The sequence below is a fragment of the Falco peregrinus genome, chromosome Z (assembly GCF_023634155.1).
Source record: "Falco peregrinus isolate bFalPer1 chromosome Z, bFalPer1.pri, whole genome shotgun sequence".
NCBI classification, from domain to species: domain Eukaryota; kingdom Metazoa; phylum Chordata; class Aves; order Falconiformes; family Falconidae; genus Falco; species Falco peregrinus.
Genome location: NC_073739.1, coordinates 56648311 through 56675652, shown reverse-complemented (window position 1 = coordinate 56675652; position 27342 = coordinate 56648311). Strand labels below are relative to the sequence as shown.

Sequence of the window (27342 nt, the reverse complement as noted above, 5' to 3'; positions counted from 1 at the left end):
TATCATCTTGGAGAGAATTTGGCAGAGCAGAAATTGCATTTAAGAAGGGTAGGAAAAAAGTGCATTAGTGTGGCAGGCAGGAGTACTGTTCTGAACAAAGGAAAAGGCAAGTTACATGCTAGTTCATTTACTAAGGCATGCCATGGCCTATGTAGCATGTATTGGTTATCAAAGTAGCTTGGACTGCGTAGTTGAAGAGTATTGTCTTATTGTGACACCTGACAATAAGGAGAATCTACCACACTTTCCAGGTCTTGGAGGATGGACTGTCTGACTTAATGACAATGTCCTCCAGAGCTGCTCCACATTTTCAGCTGACAATGGTGCTGAGGAGATATCTGTGATAAGGACAGCAACATTTTCTGTGTAGCTTCTGACTGTCACAGACCAAAAAAGGCATGGAAGCCCACGTGTAGTTCTTGTTGTTTCTCATTGGAAGCCAGCATGCTGCCACCAACACTAGCCTTATACCTTACACTCAGAGGACAAGCAGTGAGAATCGTTTGTCATACCGGGAAAATGAGACATTAAATAGACATAGTTGTGATGCCAGAGCATGTGTAATTCAGGCCTAGGTGATATCTCAGACTTGCCATAGACTGGAGAAAAAGCTTTCTATTAATGTTTGACTCTTCTACCAGAATTGTTGGGTTTTGAACTTAGAAGACCATCTATGAGGTTAAATTCCCCACAGAAATTAAAGGTGCTTTTTAAATGTAGTGATCTGTCCATGTACAGAAGCTAGTAAACAGCAAAGTATGCTGTATTTTAAAGCATTAATCATATTCATTACTAAAAAATGTCCATTTCTGGAATTACATTCAAAATTTCTTGTTTGTATTTATTCAGGTTCATTGATACTGCTTTTTTATTTGAATAATCTATAAATATATGCCATTTTGTTGCTATAAGCTAGGAATGTATGAACTTCAGTTGTTGGTTTTATTTGCTGGTTCACTTGTTTTTGTCACCTCTGAGTGATTCCTTACCCCTTTGAAAATCTGATTCTTCACAGCTGAGAAGGAAGCTGCTTTCCTGAGAGATTCCTCCTTTTCATTACCTCAAGCAAAGATATTAATTCATTTGTAACTGGGAGCTGTGTATTTCCAAACACAAAACCAACAGAGCCAGGAAGTATGCCTTCTCAAAGATAGCTTACGGTCGAGAAGCCTTAAACATAAGATGTTCTATGTCTTGCAGCATAAACTTATCTTTTCCTTGTGAACTTTTGAAATGAAGTTTTGGCAAAGCTTTTACTACCCAGGTGGACTTGAAGGACAGAGAGACTAATCAGCAAAATGCTAGTTTGTGCACTTAATTTCATTTACCCGTTTCATTCATTCTTTTCTTTTTTCCAGAAATCTCCTCTATGTTTACCCTCAGAGGCTGAATTTTGCTAACCGACCAGCTTCTGCAAGAAACATTACCATCAAGATCCAGTTTATGTGTGGCGAAGACCCATCCTGTGCAATGCCAGTAATAAATTTTGAAATTTCTTAGCAGACTTTTGCTTATGTGCATTCCTGAGGGATATCTGAAGAGATAACTCACTGTTTCCTTCTGATCACCACAGTTTCTAGTGGAGCCTTAGGAACCCTAACATCAGAGAGCTGGTGAAGCCTGTCATTCCCATAAGAAAGTAGGGCTGCAGTCCTTACTTACAACAGAAAATACTTGTCACTTGAGTGGAACAGAGCATATTACTATTATCTAAGTCTTCCTACCTTATTTTCAGAAGTGTGATGTTGTATTACATCAAGGCTGTAATAGAAACTCTAATGGTAAAATCCACAGAGCTTTAGAGACTTCTTAAGCATTATGTAGTCTGTCTTCCAGTGTAACTCTTCTGTATGCACTATGTTTACTCAAATACTTAGGTGTAACACTGGGAAGCAGAAGTTGGGATCTTCATTGCCTGAATCTGAACAGATGCACAATCATGCAGTGTAGGTAGTGTTCGTGTCTGAATTATGCGTGTTAGGGCATACATGTGCACTACTAGCAGAACAGGCAGCACTGCCCATGTTCATGGTATTCAATATGTCTCATTGTAAGATCCTCTCTTCAGCTTTACCAAGCTTCAGGTGCTCAGTTTGAAGTGTTCTAAATCAGACAGCTGCTTCAGCCTGAATTTTTTGGGAAATTTTCAGACGGTGTAGTTGGCTATTTGACGATGACATTAGGATAAAATCTTGTGTGATTGTGTGGTTAAAAGCAGAAGAAATGAGTGGAAATATCACATTGAGGAACTTTAATCCAACAATATGTTGGAGCCAGGACTGACACCTGACCAGCTGTTACCAGCATGCTGACGCAGCACAGTGCATACTTTGCAGCCTTACTCCACATGACCTCTGGAATTGAAATCAAAGCATCAGCACAGTGTTTTCCCAAGCCACGCTTCTTCCAGAACTGGAGCTGTGCCTTGTGAATGTAACACCATCTTTTACACAATACTGCATTATTGGTTTCCTTAAACTCTGCCCATATTACAAACAGGTTTTGAGAAATGCTTAGGACAGGCACAGTTCATCTAGGATCCCTCTCCACTGTGGGAGCACTTCATCTCAATACATACGGACTTGTGCTGTACAGACATCCTTGCCTAAGCTCACCTCCCAGGGCTCCCTTTAAAGTTAGTGCATTCCAGGGCATTACCATGAGGCTCTGTCTGAAATGAGGGAAGCAAATCAAGCACCAAAAATGCCTGCATTGATTATAAAGGAACTTTGGACCTCTAAGGCAAGGTGAGATGGATCTCACCCTAAATGGGCAGGCTACAACTGAAAAACAAACTTCTAAAAATACTTTTACTTTTTTATCATTTAATTAAAGGCAATGTTCAATGTGTAAGAAGCTTACTGTAACTTTATTCCTGCAATCCCTAACTTCTTAGTGCATGGCTGAACAATGTGATGTGAGGTAGTCAGTGGCTCCAGAAATGACCTCTGCTCTGTTTTCCTGGTATTTTACCCTGGTGTGGGGGGAAGGTGCTTGGTAATAAGATACTTGTGTCAACGTGCTAAGATAAAATTCAAGAGTCATTTTCAGCCTTCAGATACTACCTTAAAATTAATACAAGATAACATTTAAATGCTTTAGACTTGACTGCTGTTTTTTTCTTTTGTTCTTAATGTAGGTAATTTTTGGGAAATCTTCAGGTCCAGAATTTGTGCAAGAAATATACACAGCTGTCACATATCATAATAAGTAAGTATTGCTACTATCTGTATGACTTGAGAAGTATTAGTCATTACCTCTTTATATATTTCTTAGCCTACATAGTTCATCAAGGAATGCTGGTACTAATCCATTTTAAACTTTTATATTTTATGTGGATTTGTCATATCCAATTTGGATTGCTACATGCATTTGCATAAGTGACCATTGAGTGAGTGACCATTGCTTTTCTTGTTTGGAGCTTTTCAGAGGTTAGTTGAGCATATTCCTGACCTGAAGATTAAGAGGCAGGAGCAGGAAGCAGCACCACAACTTTGTAACAGCATTTACTTCACTGAATTGACAAATACAGAACAGCTGAAGGGACATTCTCATTCTCATGAATATGGACTCGGGATTTAGGATTTACACAATAAATATGCTGGAACCCAAAATTAAGATTGAATGTTTTTGAAAGTACAGAGATACGTGAAAGCTGAAATACTCCAGTTGACACCAAGTTGACACCATCTATGCTTTTCCTATTCAAAGCTGTAGATGGTTCATAAATATAGCTGTATATATATGTACTTTGTTTAACTTAGCTCTAAGGCTTCAGGATTTATACAGTTTTTATAACCATAGCATCTAAAAGCCTACTGACAAATCTGCCTTTTGCTCAGCCTCATCCTTAGATTGGAAATGTGCTTGGCATTTTTTTAAACAGGTCTCCTGACTTTTATGAAGAAGTGAAAATTAAGCTGCCAGCAAAACTCACAGAGAAACACCATCTATTGTTCACATTCTATCACATCAGCTGCCAGCCAAAGCAAGGAGCATCTGTGGAAACCCTCCTTGGGTATTCAGTAAGTTCCATGTGATGTGTAATTGTGTGTGTATATACATATGTGTATCTACATCCCATGCAAACATATGTGTTGCTTGTCAAGAATTTTGTCATATATTCACTTCTGGTTATAGTAATACATCAAAACCAGTAGAAGGTTTTGTTAATGTTAATTCATAGAAACTAGATGCTATGTTACATCCTCATCCTATAATTTTACAGTTAAGTGTCTTTGAAGCTAATTCATCTGATGCAACTGAAAGTATGCACCTAAATACTTGCAACAGCAATGCTGTATAGCATATCGCTTAATTCTGATAGATTCTATTTATTGCAAAAAAAAACCCTAATACATATGCAATTATAACTATTTACTGTTATCTAACATGTACATACATGAGCTAACAACTAATATAATGTTTTCAATTAAGTTTTATATGGCATATAATTGATGTTTTAAAGCGTCTTTTACCCACATCAAAATTAAAAAACAAAGAATCTTGAAGGTAAAATGTAATTATCTTGCATTCATTATCTTCAAGTTGAGCCTAGCATGTTTTAGCTTAAGAAATACATACTGTAGTATAGCCTTTTTGATCTTTTTCTTTATCAATCAGTATTTTTAACTGGAGAAATTTTAAAATAAGAGGAAAGCATAGATGATGATAATACCGCAGATCTGAAAATGTCCTAGAGCTATGGTCAGCAATTGAGCTATGGAGCCAGACAAGTGCTTTCCATGTGTTCCTGCTATGAAGTTTACATTTTGTTTTTATCTCAGTACTGAGAATCCTTTCAAATGGGCTTTCTTTCATAGACAGATACAGTCCCACCAATGTCAATTGAATCAGTAAGAAGTAAATTAGTTTGTACTTCAGGAGCAAAACTTGACATGGGTGAGGACTTAATTTTTAAGCTTCTGTTCATTTAAATACAAAACATTTCTGCTCTGTGATACTTAAATGCACAGCCTTTTTTAGATTTGGATAGGAGAAAATGTATGTGTGTCCAAATATCAGTACAGAGCTATGATGAGTCATTCTGGCCTTGATCTTCATGGTCACCACAACCAAGATGTTCAATTTATCCTTAGGAAAACTTTAACTCTGTTGATTTGCTTCAAAGCCAAGGATCAGTCTGTTCAAGATACATCATTTTTTTGAATAAAACCATGAATTCTATTAAATCCTCCTGGTAGTATTATTTATTAGAAAAATATGTCATATGTGAAAAGCTCTGTGTTTGTTTTCTTCAAATGGGATGGATTGTAAAACAGTTTTGTACATTTTTCTACAGTAGCTATCAGTGAATTTCAAATGCAAATAAATTAGTGTTGAATGGGTTAGAGCAGAGAAGCTGGGGTGAATATTTCATTTGTTGTTTCGTTGTGTACATTACAAACAAGATGAATAGCCCTCTTCATATGTAGTCATGAATATTGCTGTGTTTTCTGTTCATTTGTTTCAGTGGCTGCCAATTCTATTAAATGATCGTCTTCAAACTGGACATTATTGTCTTCCTGTTGCATTGGATAAGCTGCCTTTCCACTATTCAATCCACTCTCCTGAGGTAACAAAGAAAATTATGAAAAGATAGTATTTTCCTAACGTAGAAAGCCAGCGTAAGTGTTTTACAAACTTAACGTTGCCGTCTGCTTGTAGACAATGCCTCTTTTTTGTACTTTAGAAGGGGAAAGCTCTAGAGAAAAAAGTTTTTATTGTTGTTGTTATTGTTGTCACTGGTGTTACTAGTATCTTTTCTTGTTATATTGTGTGAGTTTAAAAGTTAGTTATCCAAGCACATCCTTGTAAATTGTCTAATCAGGGATATATTTGTTTGGAGTGTGTCAAGCCAATAATTTGCTTTCTTCCATAGGATGATTTGCTCGGGTTTTTTGGGTTTTTTTTTGTGGTTGTGTGGGAGAAGGAGGAGAAATGGAATCAGGTGCATGCTGCTACTGGAGCAGAGACTGTGCCCTCTGCATAAATACAGCAAACAGGAAACTGTCAGGAGGGTTAAAACTGTGCCAGATCACCATGGATTGCCTTTGGCAGTGCTTCAACTGGGAACTTCTAACCTTAAAAATATCCTGTCAAAAAATGTATATTTGCACTGTCTGTGCTAGGCATCCAGCTGAGGTGCTCCAAATTTCCCTGTTTTGATGCTTCAACTTCTCTCCATTTAGTCTATGAGAACAAGAAGATGCCTAGTTGTGTCCTTTGTATGGCACTGAATTTGGATATCTACAATGAAGTGAATGGCATGAATACCCTATAGACCCATCTGTAAACACTTTCTGTTTTGTCATTAAAAGGAAGATAATGATTACCATATTTCTTTTCCATTACAGAAAGTTCCATCTCAGACACCACCTGTTAAGTGGGTTGAAGGACACAAGGGTGTTTTTAATGTTGAAGTGCAAGCTGTTTCATCTGTTCACACTCAGGTAATGCATCAGAAGCAACACACAGCTGTACTTTCATTTCAGAGAGAATGCAGATATCCAGGCTGACTTAGGAGGTTTATGAAATGGAAATATTCAAGTCCACAGAGGTTTAAAACCAGCTAACAGCTATGAAAATAACCTGATATCCTCAGTGAATGAACCTTTGGTGAAAGGAAATCTATTGGTACAAGTGAATAAATGAGCACTGTCTACAGCAAGCTGCATCAAGCAATAAGGAGCCTGCTGTCCTCTCCGTTCAGCAACGGTCTGCTTAGGCTGTGTTTGAGAGATACCGGCAGGGCAGAGTGGCAGTTTCTGCAGTCTGCAACTTCTATAGAGGATGCTGTTCTGCAAGGCTAGTTCAGGCAATGTGTTGTCTGCAGAGACATAGCAAGTCCTTGCCTCTAGGGGCAGGATATTGTATTGCCAGAATGCTTTAGGCTGCTCGGCTGTCAACGCCGTGTGGTGTGGGGACACAAGCTTAGTGCTAAATGAGAACTCTGTGATTCTGATCATTAAAATGTGATAGGAAATCGGACCTGTGCCCATCTTATTGGAATACTGGTTTGAGGGAGAGCAGCTTTGTTTTGTTTCTGCTGATTTAAAGTGTCTCATACCCATCATCTCAGAGCAGCTTTATTTTGTTTCTGCTGATTTACAGTGTCTCATACCCATCATCTCGTTCTGGTTAAGCCTGGTAGCTATGTCCTAACAACTGGAGGCCCTGTGTCTGAAGCAGATGCATCACCCCATTGCAGCATGCTTTTTAAATACAAGTAGGGCATACTCATAAGGCACATATCTTACATGTAGCTGGAACTTAGGTGTGGGTGACAGAGGGACTATAGACCTATGACATGACAGCTTATCAGAGAAGGGAACAGCATTTTTATGAAATGAAGCAATCACTTTAGTGAGGGCTTTTACTTTTCTGCTGTAACTCTGATCGAACCAGATCTGAGTCTGAGCCAGGTGAAAAGGAGCAAACAAGAGATAGTGACAGCTGCTTTACGAATTGGTCTCTAGGGCTAACCACCATTGCAAGCCAGAAGGGTTAAAATGTTTTCTCTCATACCATCAGGTGGGACAATCAGGCTTTATTTAGCTAGCAGGAGACTGAACTACATCAACTTTATTACCTGTGAGTGCACTCTATTTGCAGGACAATCACCTGGAGAAGTTCTTCACTCTGTGCCATTCTCTAGAAAGTCAAGTGACATTCCCCATTCGACTGATGGACCAAAAAAATTACAGAGGCTACACTGGAACATGAATTGAAACTCAGCATTATTTGTTTGAATTCTTCACGTCTTGAACCTCTTGTCTTGTTTTTACATTTGGTACTAGATAAACTGTTCCAGCTGGCTATACAGCCCATGGTCATAGCTGGCCAGACAGGTATTTACTGGTGCATAGCCTTGGAGTAGTAGTGCAAGCAACCTAGAAATGGGGAGGGGGGCGGGGGGGGGAAATGATTGCTCAGATTTAGTATTTGGGGTGGTCCACTTCAGAAAGCGTTGTGCTTCTCAAGACACAGTTTCATTGCACAATTTAATCAGGTTTAATTGAGTTCCTGCCTTCTCTCCTTTTCCCCCCTACATATGAGACTCTCAGATCCTGTTTGAGAGGTGTATTTAATTGTAGTAGTTTACTTATCTGGAAACAATGGGCAGAAAGTGTGCTGTGGTTTACCTTTGTTTGGAATTCAGTTGTCTTGCAAGGACAACACGAGCAAAATCATTCATCCTACAGCTGACATTGCTGACTGCACTGCCCAAATATCTCCAGACAGGACGGAGTGAGCACAAAGACAGAGTGGGTACATTAATGCACACAGATTTTTCTGTTACTGAGGCTGCCAGTTGCCCATCACGTATGTTAACTCTAGAGGGAAGGCACACTTGGAGACAGTGGTGTAGTTTATTTCCTGTATCATTTTGGTAATCAACACTTGTCATCTGCTATAATATTTGTGGAAAAGCCTGGTAACTTCTATTTGTCTGTCAGTTGGAGAATAATGAGTCTTAGTTTTTAGAGTAGGTATTTTATAGGAAATGCATGAGCCTGCTAGAAATGGTAATTAACAGTTATGGTCTGCTTTTAATGTAGCACAAAGTGATGGAGTAGCAGCAATTAGGTCGAAAGTCAGTGGGTCTACTGAAGAGTGGTAATTCATTTATGTCAACCTCGAGTCTTATCGGGTATAGCAATTGCTTTCTAGAGTTCTGCGTTTGTTTCAGACTGAGTTAAAGCATGTAGGATTTGTTGTTGTTAGTACAAAGAATGCCCCTTCAGTGCTGAGGCTAATTCTTGCCTTTGTTTGACAGCCAACTTCTCACAGTTTGCCTTTGAATCTGTGGTTGCAATAGTGAACAGTCTCCACAACAGCAAAGACCTGAGCAAAGACCAGCATGGGAGGAACTGCCTTCTGGCATCTTATGTCTACTATGTGTTTCGTCTGCCAGACCCTCAAAGAGAAGTAGTTAAACCAGGTAATACTGGTGCAAGGTATGCAAAAGTATTCTTTTTTCTTGATACATGCTATTCAGCATGGTGCTTCTGAGAGGAGGGCATAGGGAACTGGCCTATAAAATAGCAAAAACAACTTCTCAAGCCTGCATATAATTTACAGACTTAAAGCAAAAGCCGTGCGCGCAAGTAAAGCAAACGAAGGAATTCACTCACCACTTCCCATGGGCAGGCAGGTGCTCAGCCATCCCCAGGAAAGCCGGGCTCCGTCACACGTAACGGTTACTTGGGAAGACAAATGCCACCACTCCAAACGTCCCACCCTTCCTTCTTCTTTCCCCACCTTGACATACTGACCATGACATTCTGTGGTATGGAATATCCTTTTTTCTAGGTCAGGTCTGTTGTCCTGGCTGTCCTCCTTCCCAATTTCGTGTACCCCTCCAGCCTTCTTGCTGGCAGGACTTGAGAAACTGAAAAGTCCTTCATCTAGAATAATCACTACTTAGCAACAACTAAAATATCAGTGCATTATCAACATTATTCTCATACCAAATCAAAACACAGCACTGTACCAGCTACTGAGAAGAAAATTAACTCTATCCCAGATGAAACTAGGAGAAATGCCTATGTAATTTGTTAATGAAGCAGTTGGCAAGATTGTCAGTGGCTTTATGCTATTCAAAACACTGATGCTATAACAGCACTGAGAAAAGCTAGCTTGAATCTCATGTTTGTCTCATGTATCTGTCCTTTAGTCTTAGTTTAAACATCTCCCTATGGGCAGGTGCAGGCAGCAGTGCCATTTTGACAGAGTCTCGTTATTACACATTTGGACGCACTTCTGCAATGTCTGTTGGGAGTAAACTCCTGCAAAGCCGAGTGATAAGCTGCAGCAATCCTGACATCACTGTTACACAAAATGCTGCTGATGAAGAGGTCAGAAATATGATGTCATCGAAGGTAAGAGAACAAAGCCAAACATCTGGAGAATTACATGGGCCAAAACCTAATAATCTAGATTTGTTCTTTAAAGGTTGGATTTGCATCTTTTAAATGCATTGTATGTGTCACCAGAAGCATTTGCTGTTTATCTGATTTGGCATAGGCACACATCAAATCCCATTGCTAAATTCTGATGTCTTTTATCAGTGAAGAGAGCAAGAGGTTAAGAACTCTGTCTCTTGCTTGGGGCTTAGGTACTCCACTGAGGGATTTGGTTTTTTGACATGCCTCACTCTCCTGTTCTTCCTGGCATTTAGCTTCTGTTCACATCTGGTGATGTGGGCTGGTCCAGGTTGCACAGAGTCAGTGTGAGACAAGACTACTATTGATTACAGTGGGAACAGATTCACTTTCTGAGAGGGGTGAAAGAGTAAGTACGCAGAAGGGAAATAGTTTTCCTAAAATGCAATGATAATTTGTTCTTGCTTCTTTTAACTCTTTTTTTTCTTCTTTTCTTTGTTTTTATCACAGAGCCTGTATGGTGCTAAATAGTTTCCTGTTAAAAAAGTAGGCAATTCATATAAATTGGCAGCAGCCCCATGATTTTATATTGTTTATAGTACAGGTGCCATGTATGTATTTTGTAACTGGGTCTTTCCAAATATTTAATTCAACCACAGAGTGAAACACAAACTTCCTCTGTCCTTCTCATCCACAACTACATATGCCATGAAAAGCTTGCAGGATAGAAAGGACAACAACAGCCCAGAAGCAGGGTTTCGCTTCCCTGACCAGCAGCTGGTGCCTGCTGGTCTACAGCATCCCAGGATCATCTCAGAGCTTTATGAGGATGGCTGTGCTCAGCTGTCTGGGGAAACCAAAATCTAGGGTTCCCCATTCAGCAGGAGCTGGGAAGCTGTGCCTCTGACAAAACCAGGCTATCTCCCCTGTGCAAGGAGCCTGCTCCTAGCTGCAGCCCTGGCAGAGCTCCACAGCAGCATGTCTGCTGAGCTCTGAACCATATCCCCCTTCCCTTTTCTTTGAGTGTTACATATGTAAAATTCTGCACCTCAAGCAGGTTATTTTCAGAAACATTTTGAGTCTTTTCTCCATTGAAGAGAACACACCTCACCAGTTGAAGTGAATGGGTGCTTTTCTTCAACAAATTAAGCCAGAACTAGTCAGATGCATAGGCTTTGCCAATCTATTTGATTTTTTTAACGTGGGCATACATATTCATCAGTAGCAACTTTTAATAATGTAGATTTGCACTTAATAGCTTTAGGAATTTTACTGTAATGTACTGTGTCCTAAAAAAACATAGCTCAAGGCATATTTTTTTTCCAAATGAATACAAAATTAAAATGTTTGATATTACAGCTTCATCACATTGATAAATGTAGCAATTTACAACTGGCTGCTGCCATTTCACTGCCTTTAAAATTGGCAGTACTTTTAATGGAAGGAAAACTCACGGATACTAATTAATTTTGGATGTAGGGCACCGGATAAACTTGAAGGGCAGTTACCTTGAAAGCGTTATGGGTAGCTCTTCCAAAATACAGCTGCAGTGCTGAAATTGGGCACGTGATGGCAGTGTTGGCATGTGCACGCTCGTGCGACTGATGGATTCTGGTGGCCTTTGGCCGCCACTGGGAAGGGCGATGGGGAGAAGGAAAGGGAAGAGCTGTTTAGGTGAACATCTGTGCACACCGTCCAAAAAAACCACTGCTGCTGATTTCTTCTGTGTTAATTAGCTTGAGTTATTTATTAACTTACTATTATGTATTTCTTCTGACTGTGCCCTCCAGCCTACAGATCACAGCTCCAGTCGTATGTCTTTTTACGTTGAAGGAACAAATGACATGCCAAGCATTTGTGCAAGCCCAAGACCATCCAATAAAAAGGTAGCCTATCACTAAGAGTGAGGGAGCACATTAACAGAGCCTGAAGCCTCCTGAGCCAGTGCTGGTAATTAGTGCCTCTAAATGAGGAAAGGAGAGAAAGAACAAAATAACCAGTTTTATTGAAGAAGGAGTTTGTGATGGATTATTGAATCAGTGGCTAAATATTGCCCACACTTTTCTGCTTCTGTTCCATAGTCTTTAGATTCTTTTTTCAGGGCATATTTAGACAAGTAGCAGCCTGCGTGGATCCTCACTTTGCTCTCATTCTCAAGGTGTTAAGGCTTCTGTCTTTTTCCAGCACTGTTTACCCTTGGATATCTGCCTTTACATGTTACAGTAAACTCCATTCAGATGTTTGCCACCTCTTTCTTCTGTAAGAATGTTTTTCTTTTCCCCTTTTTGTAGAAACAGGAAATGCCTTCCTGTCTTGAGTATGTATTCCCAAATAGCTTTTTAACGACATAGAATATACCATATCACATAGATAATTTTTCCAGAGCTGTATCTTCTGTTTGGCATGGATCAGCAGCAATGCCTTTGGATGAAGAAGCAGGGGAAAAACCCTGCAATGAGTAGTTTAGAATCTGAGTTACAGTTAAGAAACTCTCTTACTTATGTTTCTTGGTTTGATTTCTACCAAAAAACATAGAGGTTTATACCCTATCTAAATATTGGATGGATTAATATGCCATATTCAATGTAAATATGCTTAGTACAGATCTGAGTCTCCTAAAAGTTTAGGTCATTGAGACTGTGTGTCTTGCAGTCAGATCTCACTGCAAAGAGTATTGTCTCCAACTACAAACCTCTGTACAAGCTCTGCTTTGGTTATTGCTCTGCCTTTCTCTCCCACCGCACTGACACTCCCACCACAATCTTACTTCTACCTTCTCTCAAAAAACTTGGATGTACTAAATGGAAACACTTAGCAGGGAATGGGGAATGTGCTTGCTCCCTGTGGTGCACACAGCCAATGACTGATGAAAAACCAGAGGAATTTCCCATTTTAGTTATCTGGGGTTCTGGATCCACAGTAAAATGGGTCCCAAAGCCAACATTCCCCATGTATCGTTTTGGTCAAATCTGCTATCTGATCCCACAGGGATGTCCACACATCCCCATCTAGCTTCTGATTCTCCAGTATGGGGGAGTTTCCCACAGGGAAGAGGGGGGATGTTGAAACTGGAAGATAAGTTGATTGAAAAGCCATTTTCCAAGACTCTGTATTTATTTCCAGCATTTCCATGAGGAGCTGGCACTGCAGATGGTGGTCAGCACAGGTATGGTGAGAGAATCTGTCTTCAAGTATGCCTGGTTCTTCTTTGAGCTCCTGGTAAGATTTGACAGTGATATTTTATAGTAAGTTAATGGTGAAATGTAGCAGGTACCTCAGGCACAGATTTAGCTGGGTGGTGGTCTGTTCAGTTATTCAGCCCCAGTGTGAAAGGGTCTCAAATAATGGAAGTACAAGAACTCTCCATGTTTACTCGCATTCCCCAGTGACAGCCTGTGATGGCAAAGTCCTGCATGAACTGTGTGCACAGCCTTCATGTGCTGACATGTCAAGACAGACATAAAACTGAGCCCTTCCTTTTCTGTCAATACCTGTTCCTTCCTTTTTCACTTTAACAACATGGAAGCAGTGACAAGGCTCCTCAAACTCACAAATTTCTCAGGGCCCTGAGGTGATGCATGTCAGTGGAAAAAAACATGCTGATTTCCTCCCAAAGAATATAAGCAACCCAATATCAAGTCAAGAAATAAGAATTAATTCCACAATTGTCGTTCCCTGTCTGTCATCATGAAGGGCAAAAGTTGCAAACAGCAGCATTTCAGACCTGCAGATGCAAGGGACTGGGGAGGGACATTCTAATTTCAGGTGCTGAGAGTAGCCAGCTGCATGAATATGAACAGGAATCAGTGTCTGGGTTTGAGTCTTAGGCTGTCAATTGTCATTGTAGTACATGTAGGACTTATTACAGCAGCTCGGAGAAGATGAGAGTGATTGCATTCAGGGAAAAACAAGTAGGGAGTCTTACTTGTATGGACTAACGTAAAGCAGTAATTTTACCTTCAGTTTGGGCATTTGTTTAACTTTTTTTTTTTCCTGCTTTGCAGATAAAGAGTATGGCTCAGTACGTTCACAACATAGAGAAGCAAGACAACCCACGAAGAAGCCGGTTCTCTGATCGCTTCAAAGATGATATTACCACTATAGTTAGTGTGGTTACTTCAGAGATTGCTGCACTTTTAGTCAAACCGCAGAAGGTAAATGCATGATATAAGTACCATGGATCCTTACTAATCACCCTGTGTTACACTGAGCTGGAGCTGTCTTTAATCCCATTTCATCTTCAGCAATGTCTCTAGAATTTGGCCGAAACTGAAGGAGTATTCTCACATGGACCTTAAGCAAGAGTTGTGGCTGTGCAAAGGGGGAGCCTTGTGCTCCCCTAGCAGACAGTTTGTTTTCATTCAGCTCAGTTCTCCAGCCTGCTTCTTGGTGTGGTTGCAGGGTGCAGGAAGGGAATTCCCTTTCCCATTGATAGAAAAAGTTGGCTACCCATTTTCAGTGGCAGTGGTGCTTTATGGAAGGTTAGCCAGGGCAGCAAACTGCTGCCCATGTAGGGCTTATTCCTTTTATCCCCCTTTCCTGTTACCCTCATTTCTACTGTGTAGTATTTTATTCCACATTTGGCTTCTCTGATGGCAGTGAGCTATGCAATATAAAGGCAATATTCCTCCTGAGGGTGGCAAAATCCAGCCACAAGTGATCTAACCCCAGTTCTCTTTAAAGATAGGGCACTGGCCACATGAAAATTAAAGACAAGAAATAGGCCCTAAATCCCATAAAGTTGTTTCTCCTGAAATATTTTAACAAGTTGCACTGATAGAATGTATTATAAAGTTGAAAGGATCAGAAAATCTAACATATTTTAACATTGATACTGTCAGCTTACATCTCTAGTGTCACTCTGTGCTGGCCAACAGACAAAGTTAAGGCCATAGACAGGCACTAGGTGACTGTTGTTTGTTCAGTGGTTGTAACTGACGTGTTTTCATGCCCCAGAGCTGCCAAATGCACTGTGCTAGCCCAGCGGTGTGCTCTGCTAGAGGGCAAACCAGGCTGGAGAGCTGGCCTGCCAAGTCACTTTTCAGCCAGCTCAGTTTCCTGATCCACTTCTCCCTGTGTGCCCCGCTGTGCTGTTGAGGAGCAGAAAACGGGAAAGGGCCAAACCAGACAACTAAGGGCAGAGAATGGCAAAAGTGATTGTCACAGTCCACTAAAAAGATGTTTCTGAAGCTTTACCCTTTGGTAAACTCGATCCTTTGGTGTGCTTCTCTAATAGCCACATGCAGAGAAATGGTTTCCACAGAAATGTTTACTTAAAGTGTCAATGAGGTTTCTTTAAAATACCTTGTGTAATAAAAAATTGTTATATTAAAATTGTTTTAATGGAACTGCAGGTTTTGCCAAGATATTAGTATTTTATGGCTTCCTCACAAGAATTACACAGGTTTTTATGGGCTGTTGATTCAATTTGATTTTAATAGAGTGAGTGTATAGAACCTGATTGTGTGTGAAAATCCCACTGCAGCGTTTGCAGAATTAGGGCCATTAACCAATGCTGTACAGAGAAGAGGCAGGTAATGTGTGTCTGATTTTTAAATCCAAACAGTAATAATCAATGTTTCAGTGCATGGTTCAGCATGTCAGATTGCCCTGGGAATCCACAATGATATGTTTGACATATTTTAGCCTACCCAGTAAGACAGTGGAAAACTAATTTTTTCTTCATAGTAGAAAAATGTTTTGCTGTGTAAATTCCAGACTGTGTAAATATATATACATATATGTGTGTGTGTGTATTCCCGAGAAGCAACAGAAAGGTTGAACACCAAAAAATTAAATTGTAAGCACCCTGCGGTGCTGCACGCCTGTTCTCACTAGTCAGAGAGTCCTGAGTAGGGGCAACATTTTTCTCAGTCATCTCTTCTGTCAATCTTAAGTGAACCCTCCTGAGGCTCTGAGTATTAAACGTGTGCAGATCCCTCAGACGCCTCCACAAATTCTTCTTGCTGAATACATATGCTACTGAGATTTTATGATTTAAATTGGTATGTTTGAAGAAACTGTAGCCTTATTGTAGAGGGCACATTAAGTTCTTTGTGATTTTTACTTGGAGGTTGCATGTCTCTGGTAATCAGGCCAATTCTGAGCATGCAGGACCTTGGCTGCTGAATGTTAAAACCCACAGATTTACCTTAACAGAACTTTTTTACTGTCAGTTTTACACTTGAAATTTCTAAACAAAATACTTAACATTCCATCAGCAGATCCAGTACAGATTTTTATTAGTATTTTAAAACAGTATGTTACATTTTAAGTACACAAACCAGCATTCTCTAATGTTAAAGGTTCAGTTTTTTTAAAAAAAACAGCATATGCAGGTTTGCAATCCATAGGGAATTCAGAATAGGTCTCAAATTCCATTTCATTGCTGTCAGCCCAAAGTTTTGCTTAGATAAACTTGTTCATTCACCCTGTGATATTCCTCTGTGAATGCTACAACAGTTGAAATAATTTACAGGAGTGATTCTGTATAATTTTAACAAGATCACATAAACTGGAAACTGAAACAATCTTGTCCAGTACGTTCCATGAGATAGTTCTGGGAGCTGTCCCCTACACTGTTTTTTAGTGATTCTAAGAAGTCTTCCACCTTTATATAAGTTTTATATGTCATAACTACAATTCTGGTTTGTTTTGTTTTTGTTTTTTTTAAAGGAAAGTGAGCAAGCAGAAAAGATTAATATCAGCCTGGCATTTTTCTTGTATGATCTTCTTTCTTTAATGGACCGAGGATTTGTGTTTAATCTCATCAAACATTACTGTAATCAGGTGGGCACCATGCATGATTGAGATAGCATTTGGCTTATGTCCAGTCCAGTGTTCTGTTCTGTTTGATTCATTTATCCATCATGATCCTTTGAGCTGTGTTAAAGGACCAGGTAAATTTCCTATTTCCTATTGCATATGCAGAGACTTTAAACCTCTTTTGATTTGTGGTCTGCAGAAAAAAAGTCAGTGGAGGTTAAGACTCTTTTAGAAATGTCATACCTTGCACTGCTGCAGAGAATCCATGGAACCACTTTTCTTCCCTTACTTTTTTACATCCTTTATCAGGAGGGTCTGCAGACCATACAAAGCAGCTTTTGGTCTCTGACTATTGAAGTGCTGTAAGGACGGTATTTAGATTTGGGGGGTTCAATCATAATGATCCATCTTTGTCTTTTTGCTTTACAAGCCTCCCAAAATTAACATAAATGTTGATGCAGGATGTTGTTATGAAATTACTTCTTGTATATGAAGGGGAAGGTTTTCCTTCTGTTCTGTGACCTGATACACCTGTTGTAGTTTTTCTGCCGAAAAAAAGGTCCTTTGTCAGCTGATGGTAGGTACAAGGATGCAAGGTGGCTACCACCCCATTTCCTATAGTACATGCAATACTCCATTGATGTCATTGTTGATATGAAGGGAAATGACAAGACCACTGATGTTCTGTGTTGCCTAGCAGGACTTTTTATGAGTTTGCCACAGACTTATCAGTTTTATTTGGTTTTAATCTTTGTGTTATGCAAAAGGGAAAAAATATTGTATGTTTTTCTTTTGGGAGGGAAAAAAGAAACAATGGATTTTCTCTTGGAAAGTTGGTAAGTCAGCCAGGGATGGGGAAGAGAGACACCACCACTGCCAAACAAATGGAAACTGGTTAGGTACGGGGAACCAGTGAGCGTTTTAATGCGTGCTGGTCTATTTGTCTATTTCTGTTTCAGGAAGCAAGATATTTCACTGCATGGTAATTTAAATAGTGCACACCTATCACATGACACTTTTGGGGTTTTTTTTCCTAGCTCTCAAACAAACTGAATTCACTCTTCACCCTGATTTCCATGAGACTGGAGTTCCTGAGAATTCTCTGCAGCCATGAGCATTACCTCAATCTGAACCTCTTCTTCATGACCTCCACATCAGCTCCAGCATCCCCCTCCCCCTCCTTATCCTCTCAGGTAGGCATCCATCAGATGATAGTTCATGAATGTCACATGAAGCACACATGTATAGAAAGACTTATGTTGCTCTGTATTCATATATTTAGGTTAGAATTAGCCATTGTTGAATCAGGGAGAACAACTCCCCTCTTGAAAGAAAAGAAGCAGAAGAATAACGACTAAGGGAGTACTACTGTGAAACTGCATCTACACAAATCAAAACTTAACATGAAACAGATATGTACCCCTCTAGAAACCTGCAAACAGAAAATGGCTGTTAAGATAGACATACAAGGTCTAAAAGGAACATGGCTGTAAGGGCTAGTTTAGAGGCACACCTATATCCCATCCATACACAGCGACAAATATGTATTTCAATATCTGTTTTGGGGACTTATGGTATGCAACAGTGCACAGCAAACTTTCTGTGTGTTGCCTTCTAGCTGAACCTCTTGCTCTCCAAGTGAGTGTAGATGGTAGCATCTGTAACCCTGTAACTCTGTAAGTTAGGGACTAAAACTGCAATTTTCAACATCCTGGAATCATAGACTTCTGTTAGCCTTAGTGTTGTTCAGAGCAGAATTATGCTTTGCTTTTCAAATAGCAGCATTCTTTGTTCTGGGTTCCTCCCCACCCCAGTGGTACAGATGATGCTATGACTTTGTCAATGATTTCTCCGTGTTTCCTGGACAGTAAATATCCCTTTTATTTGAACTTTATGATTTTTCTGTGTGGAAACACTCAAGTATTCTGACTCAACCTCTCCACACAATTTTCATGGATGATCGTCCATCATATCTTATTTCTCCCAGGATTCTCTTTGCCAGTACATGCTCATTTTTTCCAGACTTGACCTGGTACTGACACAGCTCTAGACTTCCTGAATGTCAGGACCTCCCATTCACCATCCTGGACATGGAGTTCACAAACACATTCAATAATGAAATTGTTGTCTAGCATGCCACACACTATTTTTCTGGTCTTGTCCTTTTCTCCCCTACATTCTGCTTAAATGATAACTTGCTTTTACCATGGGGTAGACCCCATAACAAAGGGTGCTAGCCTTCCTGTTTACCACCTCGGTGGTCTTGCAGAGGTCAGAACTGGGGTGAAGCATTTCAGTGCAGTGGCCCGCAATTGCATTAGCCCTTGGATGCAGCAGAACGGAACTGAAAGTAAGAACGGTGGCGGGTACAAAACCACTCTGAGTAATGGAGCAGTTCAAATTCATGGTTTCTATTTCAAGTGTAATTGCTGAAGAACTGGTTGGATGCTAAGGTGTGCTACATCTCATACCTTAAGGGTATTACCAGTAATGGTAAATAGTATTTTCTTGAGTTTTTTCCTGGTCTTACAAGCAAAGCATGAAGATTTTGGAGTCAGAATTTCCCAATAGTTTTCCTTAATGCTAATCCTGGATGCCGAAGAACTAGAAATGGGACTCTTCTGCTTATGGGGAAAAAAAGAAGCCAGCACAGCTCTTGCAACTAGTTATAACAAGTCAGAGCTGGGCAGACACCAGTTTAGTCATTCTTTCCTTCAAGCAACATCGTCAACTCTTTTTCTTCTTCAGGAGTAACCTGTGAAGTGCAACCTGCACAAATCAATAAGGCTTTTGTGGCCCTTGGATGATTTAATGCATTAGCTGACCACCCTTGCAGTAATTTTGATCTGTCTGCAGGAGTGCTGCCCAGCTAGAGTTAGATTTTCAATAAGAAATATGGGCTTGTGAATAAATCTTTTGGAATTCTTGAAGAGAAGCCAAATTCACTTAACTGGGTGCTCTACACTTTATTGTTATTCCACACAAACTTAGTACAGTCAGCATCTGTCTGCTTGAGGTTGAAATGGGAGTGAGCTTAAGTATGTGGATCCCAGATATGGGGCTGCTCAGAGACATGAGTTTCATTTGACCCAATATGCTAGAAGACAGCTGCCACAGTGTGGTATACTGCTACTTCATATGTTTGTTTTCTGGGACTATTCCCAGGTGACTGACAGAAATGTGAGAGAATATTGAAGAATATAAATTAAAAGCAAAGTTTGGACTCATAAACCCAGTAACTGTACTGGGAAGTAGAGTCTAAGACTTATGCTCACCTGATCAGGGGACAAAAACATTCCAGATGACCTGTGGTGCAGACCTATGATTGGAGAAGCTAAGAAGTTCACAACACATATATAGCAGCAACTTTCCATTCCTGGGCTGGCTATATATCAGTCATAGCCATAAGTTACAGCAGTTTGAAGGCAGCTCTAAATTATGCTAGCTGCCAGCAAGCTCAGCCAAGGATTTCCAGGGTGGAAGGAAACACTGTTTGCACGTCTTTCCTGACCTTTCTTCCATGCTAGACATCATGGATGCTGAAGAAGGCACTGTACAGTGCTTCTGACACCAAGGTCCCTCTTAACGTAGGGGCAACATCTTGCTGTATGATGCCTAATGGCTCCGCTGCAACAGTAAGAGCAATGTAAACAGTTGTAAACATGGAGAAAATTCTGACTTTGTGTCCTGTCCAAACTAATGAATACAGGGTAGGAATTTTACATCTCAAAAAATGTCAAATGAATTACTCGTACAGAATGGAAAGAATGAGATTGCATCCTAGCAAGCAACCCATTTGAAACTAGATGCTTTTCATTTTCATATCACCCTCAGAGTTTTCCTCCAAAATGTCAAACCTTCTTTCAAAGTTTGTGCTTTTCCTCTGGTAGAGATTTTCTGTTATCTACATGCACTGTGACTACAACCTCTTTAAGAAGCCTTGATTTCAGTGATCATACTTTAACACTTCTAATATAATTCTGCAGAACTCTAGCTCCTGCTCTAGTTTCCAGGACCAGAAAATCATTGGTATGTTTGACCTCTCAGCCGAATACCGTCAGCAGCACTTTCTGACTGGCTTACTTTTCACTGAATTGGCAGCAGCGCTGGACGCAGACAGCGAGGGGTGGGTATCCCAATTTGCAGATTTTAGAATGGTACTGAGTCACACAATATTACTTTTGGCAAGGTCAGTGTGGTTCCAGGACAGTCCTGTTTCCCCCACTCTTTTCAGTATGTCACTCTGTAACATAGCAATAAACTAGTAATTATCTGCAGTGTGTTGGTCCCAGTGAATAAATATATGCCATTTGTTGCAATACTGTTGGCTAAATACACAAATTGAGAACACAAGTTCAAATTTCAGTTGCTTTTCTCTTTAAAATTTGTGCCTTTGTCTGAGCTTAAGAGTTTAGCTAAACTTTGGCCAGAGTCTGATGCTTTTCTTTAAGTATGTCTCTTCACCATATTGAATTTTCATGGGGAGTTTGAAATACTTGGGTGCTCTATGATTGTGGTGAAATGGCTTGGAGATGTAAGACAGCGATCTTTTGCAGAGAATATGAGTCTCTGCTCAGAATGGAAGAGATTATTGAGTGAATATTGGTGTATTAATTTGTTTCTTTCACCTCCACTCTGTTTCTTAAGTCTTTGATTTAGAAATAATTTGTGCATGACCCATTAATGGAGCTCATGGATGGGTTTTGTGTTAACAGGATTAGCAAGGTGCAAAGAAAAGCTGTCAGTGCCATCCTTAGCCTGCTGAGTTCCCATGACCTAGACCCACGTTGCTCAAAAAAAGAGGTGAAGATTAAAATTGCAGCTCTCTACCTCCCTTTGGTTGGTATCATTTTGGATGCACTGCCACAACTCCATGATTTCACAAGTAAGAACTTTTTTCCTTTGTATTTTTGAGCTTCTTAGAGTGACTTGTCTAAACAGTCCATCAAATACAAAAGAGATGGCACTAAGTGCAGAAATTCTACACAGTGTAGTAAGGTTGAGTATTTCTTTACTTAGAAGTGAACTGGATTTTTATAGACAGGAAAAACTTCAATGTCCTCACTTCATAAGCAAATGATAGACCAGATGTGTCTGTAAGTACTCCTGCCTATCCCTTAGTGCGGATATTATGATCCTACAAATAAAGCCTGCAATATCTGCAAGAAATATTGAGATACAAACAGGTTTAACAGACAGCAAGGAAGGAATCAGGAGTGATACTGACATTATATTACATCACAGTTAAAGAAACTGGATTGTAATATTTCTATCTTTTTCTATTGCTACTTAGTGCTGTTACCATGATATCAAAATTAATCTCAGGAAATACACTGTTATCCCTTGTTATAACTATAAAGTTTGCTTTTTAAAATTCTATAAACTTTGCCTTTTAAAACAACATTATCTGAGCTGTTTCCTTGCATTTTGCTACATGTGTGTTCTTAGGATACCACTGAAAGGAGCTATTTCACATTTTTTTGTAAGATAGTAGATCTTTGCTACTTGGAAAACTACATTTTACTTCCATAAGTAAAATAAAGACTAAAGAAAAATGGTATAATCTTTGAAGAATATACTTTTGTCACTGGTTCTGAAAATATTTTGTATTTAGATGTCTAGACAAGAAACTTAATACTATGAATAAATTATTTAACACTTGCAGTCAAATAAGATGAAAGCATCTATTATACATTTGCTAATCAGATCTCACCCCATTCTCCTAATCTAAGTATTACCCTTATACCACAAATGAGGAGACATTATGAGGAAGCCCAGGTGTATCAGTATGGCTAGGTTTTAGGGTGACTTTCTTTTTAAGTATCTGTCACAGGAGACTGTTGACCTCATTCTGAACACATTCAGCAAAACAGATGCTCAGAATTGGGAGGTTTTTTTTAAAACTAGGTATAAATAGCTTTATTGGCTGAAAGCGATGTCAAAAACTAGCAGGGAATAGAAGCAGCTAGATGCCTGAAATTAAATTTGCTCTTTAGCCGGCAGGCAGTACTGGCTCTGTCGGCTGTTAGCAGATTTACATACTTCATTGAAAATCACCAAACCCATGTGTGGATTTTGCATTTATCCTCTTGCCTGAAATGACTGGAACAAAATGGTTTCAAGTCTTATGAAGTGGTGGCTTAGCTTTGAACTTCAGAGACAACCTCACATTTGCCACTGCCTTTGCTTTTAATTTACCTTCTCTGAACACCTGGAGCGTATTGGACACATCTTCTTTCCCTGTGTTTATTTGAACAATTTGGCAGCCTTTGCAGATGGCTGCAATTTGGTCTTGCTAGTGCTGCACCTCTTTCACTGCTTGGTACACCAGCAAGACCCAACAGCCTCAGGGATGCTGGGATACCATTTGTTTTGTTAGGTTACAGCCTGGTGGAAGACTGTGACATATGAGTAGAAACAGCTGGATTGCTCCTGAAGTTCCAATGAGATATTTCAAATCTAGTTTCAGATGCCCGCGGTGGAAAGGGACGCACAGGAAACCCAGAAGAAGAACAAGAGTCTGCAGGTGCAATCAATCAAAACGTGGCCCTTGCCATTGCAGGGAATCAATTTAACCTCAGGAGCTCTGGAATATCTCCAGTGTCCCTGGTATGTCCGGCGCTTTGCCAGTCTCCTTTCTTGTATCTGATTTCCTCTTTCTTTGTTTTCTCCTTCTATCCTTTTTTGCCACTAATAACTGCAGTCATGAGAAACTGCATTCATGTTTCCTCCAACCCCGAAGAATGCTTCATATTCCTCCTGTCATCTCCTTCTCTTCTCTCTCTCTTCTCTTCTCTCTTCTCTTCTCTTCTCTTCTCTTCTCTTCTCTTCTCTTCTCTTCTCTTCTCTTCTCTTCCTCTTCTCTTCTCTTCTCTTCTCTTCTCTTCTCTTCTCTTCTCTTCTCTTCTCTTCTCTTCTCTTCTCTTCTCTTCTCTTCTCTTCTCTTCTCTTCTCTTCTCTTCTCTTCTCTTCTCTTCTCTTCTCTTCTCTTCCAGAAGTACTCTTTACCATAAGTAGTTCCTCTTTTTCTTCCACACACCTATTTCCATTTCCACACTCAAGCTAGTCTTGTTTCCAGATCAGCAAATAGTGCACTATGATTCCTGCACTGCCTCTCAGTCTCAGTCTCACCTGAATCCATGGTTCGAAGACTCGATCCTTCTTTTTCTGTCTGTATCTCTTTCTTCATGGTTGTTTCTATCTTCTATACAATTTGGCTGACACAGCTGCATGGCAAGAGGGGACAAAACAGTTATAGAATCTTTTTCTACATTATTCTAAGAACTTAAAATGCAAGTATCTATCAAACAATGCTCATGCTTTTCACATGCATACAACAGGTTGTCACAATTACACAAATGTACACTCAGAAAATGCAATCAGTATAACCTGGAAGAGGTTAAACTTATTAAAGTCCAGTCCTGGGATTTGATTTCACTGAAATTAAAATAATGTTACTTCACTTGAATGACCCCCCTCTTCTTTTCCTTCTTTCAACTGATATTTACTTTATCTGCTCCTAGCCCTACAGACAGAGTGCCACATTAGGTCCTGATACTACTCGCAACCTTTTGATCTGCTTCCTCTGGATCATGAAAAATGCTGATCAGAACCTAATACAGAAATGGATTGCAGACCTTCCATCCATGCAGCTGAACAGGATTTTAGACCTCCTTTTCATTTGTGTTTCATGCTTTGAGTACAAGGTAAGTGAAACTTGGCCTGTTTTGTTGTCTTGCTTTGGTTTGATACTTTTTTTCCTTACTTTCCAGCTGTCCAGGGGAAATTTGTTATTGGCAATTATTAAATTATCTCTTGTCTAATCTATGCTACAAATGGGTAAATTAATTCAGATAAAATAATTTATAGTGGTCTTCAAGCAAAATGCATCCAAAACCTTTGAGGAAGTCCCATGAAATTAGTTTAAATTGTTTTATTGTTTTTCTTTTCCTGGGGATTTGAAGGCTATATATTGACTGTAAGTACTGGACAGGATATTAAGGATGACCCCTTAGTTAAGAGCTGGGACTGAATGTCATGACTGCCCTCTGTGACAGGGTCTGCTGAAATGGATCAAACAGCCTTCTCTCTGAACTTTATTTTCCCTCTCTGTAGCACTGAGCTAAATATCTGTCTTTATTAGCAGTACACATACTACCTCTTTCATCATCTGCAACATTTAATTAGCTTTTATATATTAGTCAGTCATATTCATTGCTTTCTGCTGCCTTTACAGGTCTCTCCTGTTGTGTCTAGTTTTGGACAAGTAATTTGGACTCATGTTCAGAGATGAAGGCATTGGTGTTGATTGCTTTGATTTTATTTTTAGGGCAAACAAAGCTCAGATAAAGTTAGCACCCAAGCACTCCAGAAGTCACGAGATGTTAAGGCCCGATTGGAAGAGGCTTTACTGAGAGGTGAAGGAGCCAGAGGAGAAATGATGAAGCGCTGCAGGATACCAGCTGGTACTTCATATCCCTCTCCCTTTGTGTCTTTTGAGAGGATCTTAAGAGTTTGTAAATGTAAATGAGTTTGTTGGAGTTTATGCACACTCCCCATTTTCATCCTTATATTTTTTACCCACAGTCCTTTCCCTTGCAGACCTTTCTTGGTTTGGCTGTGGATAAAAATATTATTAGCTTTTAACTATCCAAGGTGTAGCTAGAACTTAGCTCTTCTCAGGTGGAGAATATAAGGCCAACTAAGAAGTTGTAAGACATTCTGAGAAATTGTGTTTGTATTTAATCAATAGCCAAGAAATGGTGTCAAAACTGTCAGTAAGAACAAATTGTTCTTAGCAAAAAAGGTTGTTTCATTTAATAAATTGAATACTTTGTGTTTTGGTCTTTGAAGTTATTAAGCAAGCTAATGTTCTAAAAATCCTAGATTAAAAAGATGATGGGGTCCTGTCCTTTTACTAGTACCCTGAGGCTGTAAAGTTGAATGGTTTTCGTTCTGACAGACTGCTACAGACATGTATCTCCTTCTTTTGGTGAGCTATCAGAGTTCAGGTGTCCCCTTCTGCTTTAATCTCACTGATACATGTTGCACTGTTAGGGAATGACAGATCAGTGGGGCAAAATGAAAACCTGCGCTGGAGAAAGGAGCAGACTCACTGGCGACAGGCAAATGAGAGACAAGATAAGTAAGTCATTTAATGAATATATATTGCTTTTATTAGAACGAAGATGTTTGAGAGTTTTATGTTCTTGTTCTTTCTCCTAAGATGTTTTACTACAAAATCAGCAGTTTCAATCCTTTCCTGCTTCTGTCAGAAAGAAATAGAAAATGTGTATGTAGCAGAAGTATCCAACTGTTGCTATGACATAAAAAAGAGATCACAAATATTGAATGAGAAGTCTAAATAGTTATCCACACATTTTTTCTTTCTTACTAGCAGTGTGGCAAACACTGGTTGTCGATACAAGTTATACCAGCTCCACAGAAGCTTGCTACACCATTTATTTTGGTGTTGCTGTGGCTCCTCACTGTATACAGCACTGTGGTGTAAGATTTGCCACCTTAAATCAGTTGAGCTAGGTTTGATGTGCTGTGTGAAAATTGAGAGGAGTTGTCAGCAGGAGTAGAGGGGAATGATTCTGTAGTGAATATTTTCCTTGTTGCAGGTTTTAAGTTATGTTGTCTCAGTACATTTCACCTTATCAGCACTGTGTGGTAGTAGGCAAATCAGTGTGCAGGGTTATGGAAAACTGTATTTTCAGGATTACTAACAGCATTTTCATACAGTATGTGCTAAGTTTCTGTAAGCATGCAACTTGCTGAAGGAGGTACATCACTTGTCCATAGATACTTGTTTAAATTTTGACTATCTAAATGAGGCGCTCTGTGTCCTGCAGAGACAGTGGCCTCTCACCAGCCTGGCTGCTGTGAGCTCCCATGATATCCCTAAACATGTGTGAACGTGACGTGAGAACACTAGCTTGTGCTATACAGCAACTACATTGTTGTATCCTAGTACTTGTCCATGATTATCACATACATTTTTGAACACAAGTTTGTTAATTTGGAATTTATCCAAACTTTTAACAAATAATTGTTCTACCTTCTATGATAGATCGGAAGAGATGCAGATACTATGTGGATATTCTTATTTTGCCCTGAAAGCAACATGCTTTCTCCCAGCCAGTTTCACTGAAATCAGAATAAAACAGTCTGCAAGCAGCAGATCTACAATTTCACTTTACAGTAGTTCTGTTAAACTACTTAAAATAAAACTTCTGGTTACATAAGTAAAACTTTGCATGCTGTCCAGGCCTTTCTGCTTAACCCAGTGTTCACCACTGTGGTATGCAAGATCTTTGCTCTCTTCCTTTTTGGATCCCTTTTGTATATATGTCCCATAAATAAGATGTTTGCAGGCAGTCCACAGCACAGCAGGTTTGCACATGTCACCACTCAGCCTCACTCAGCCTGCTTCTCCTTGAATCCAGCATGCTTTGGGATTGTCACTGCACTTATGAGCTATGTGTGGTGTCAGAGAGGATCCAGTCAGCATGGTTAACGTGCAAGACTGAATGGTGGCTGGAAATGGTTCAAATGGCTCTGATGTTTGCTTAATTTGTTCAGTTCTTACTCAAATGTAGTGATCCCTGGCTTGATTTTATAGCACCAGCCTTTTGGGAGGCCCTTCTGTTCTTCATTGCTTGAGTCATTGTAATTAATAACCATA

General features: G+C 39.7%; 1 protein-coding gene across 1 annotated transcript in view; it reads left to right on the top strand.

Moving 5' to 3' along the window:
• Positions 1–27342, top strand: part of DOCK8 (dedicator of cytokinesis 8) — a 93848-nt gene that overhangs the window by 45447 nt on the left and 21059 nt on the right. The window contains 20 exon segments of the mRNA XM_055790383.1: positions 1359–1476; positions 3140–3210; positions 3887–4025; positions 5474–5575; positions 6357–6452; positions 7615–7695; positions 7697–7850; positions 8780–8944; positions 9709–9884; positions 11678–11773; positions 13011–13106; positions 13892–14041; positions 16563–16676; positions 17690–17845; positions 20639–20778; positions 21368–21537; positions 23116–23261; positions 24176–24358; positions 24982–25117; positions 25710–25797. Of these exon segments, the coding sequence (XP_055646358.1) occupies positions 1359–1476; positions 3140–3210; positions 3887–4025; positions 5474–5575; positions 6357–6452; positions 7615–7695; positions 7697–7850; positions 8780–8944; positions 9709–9884; positions 11678–11773; positions 13011–13106; positions 13892–14041; positions 16563–16676; positions 17690–17845; positions 20639–20778; positions 21368–21537; positions 23116–23261; positions 24176–24358; positions 24982–25117; positions 25710–25797 (2577 nt within the window).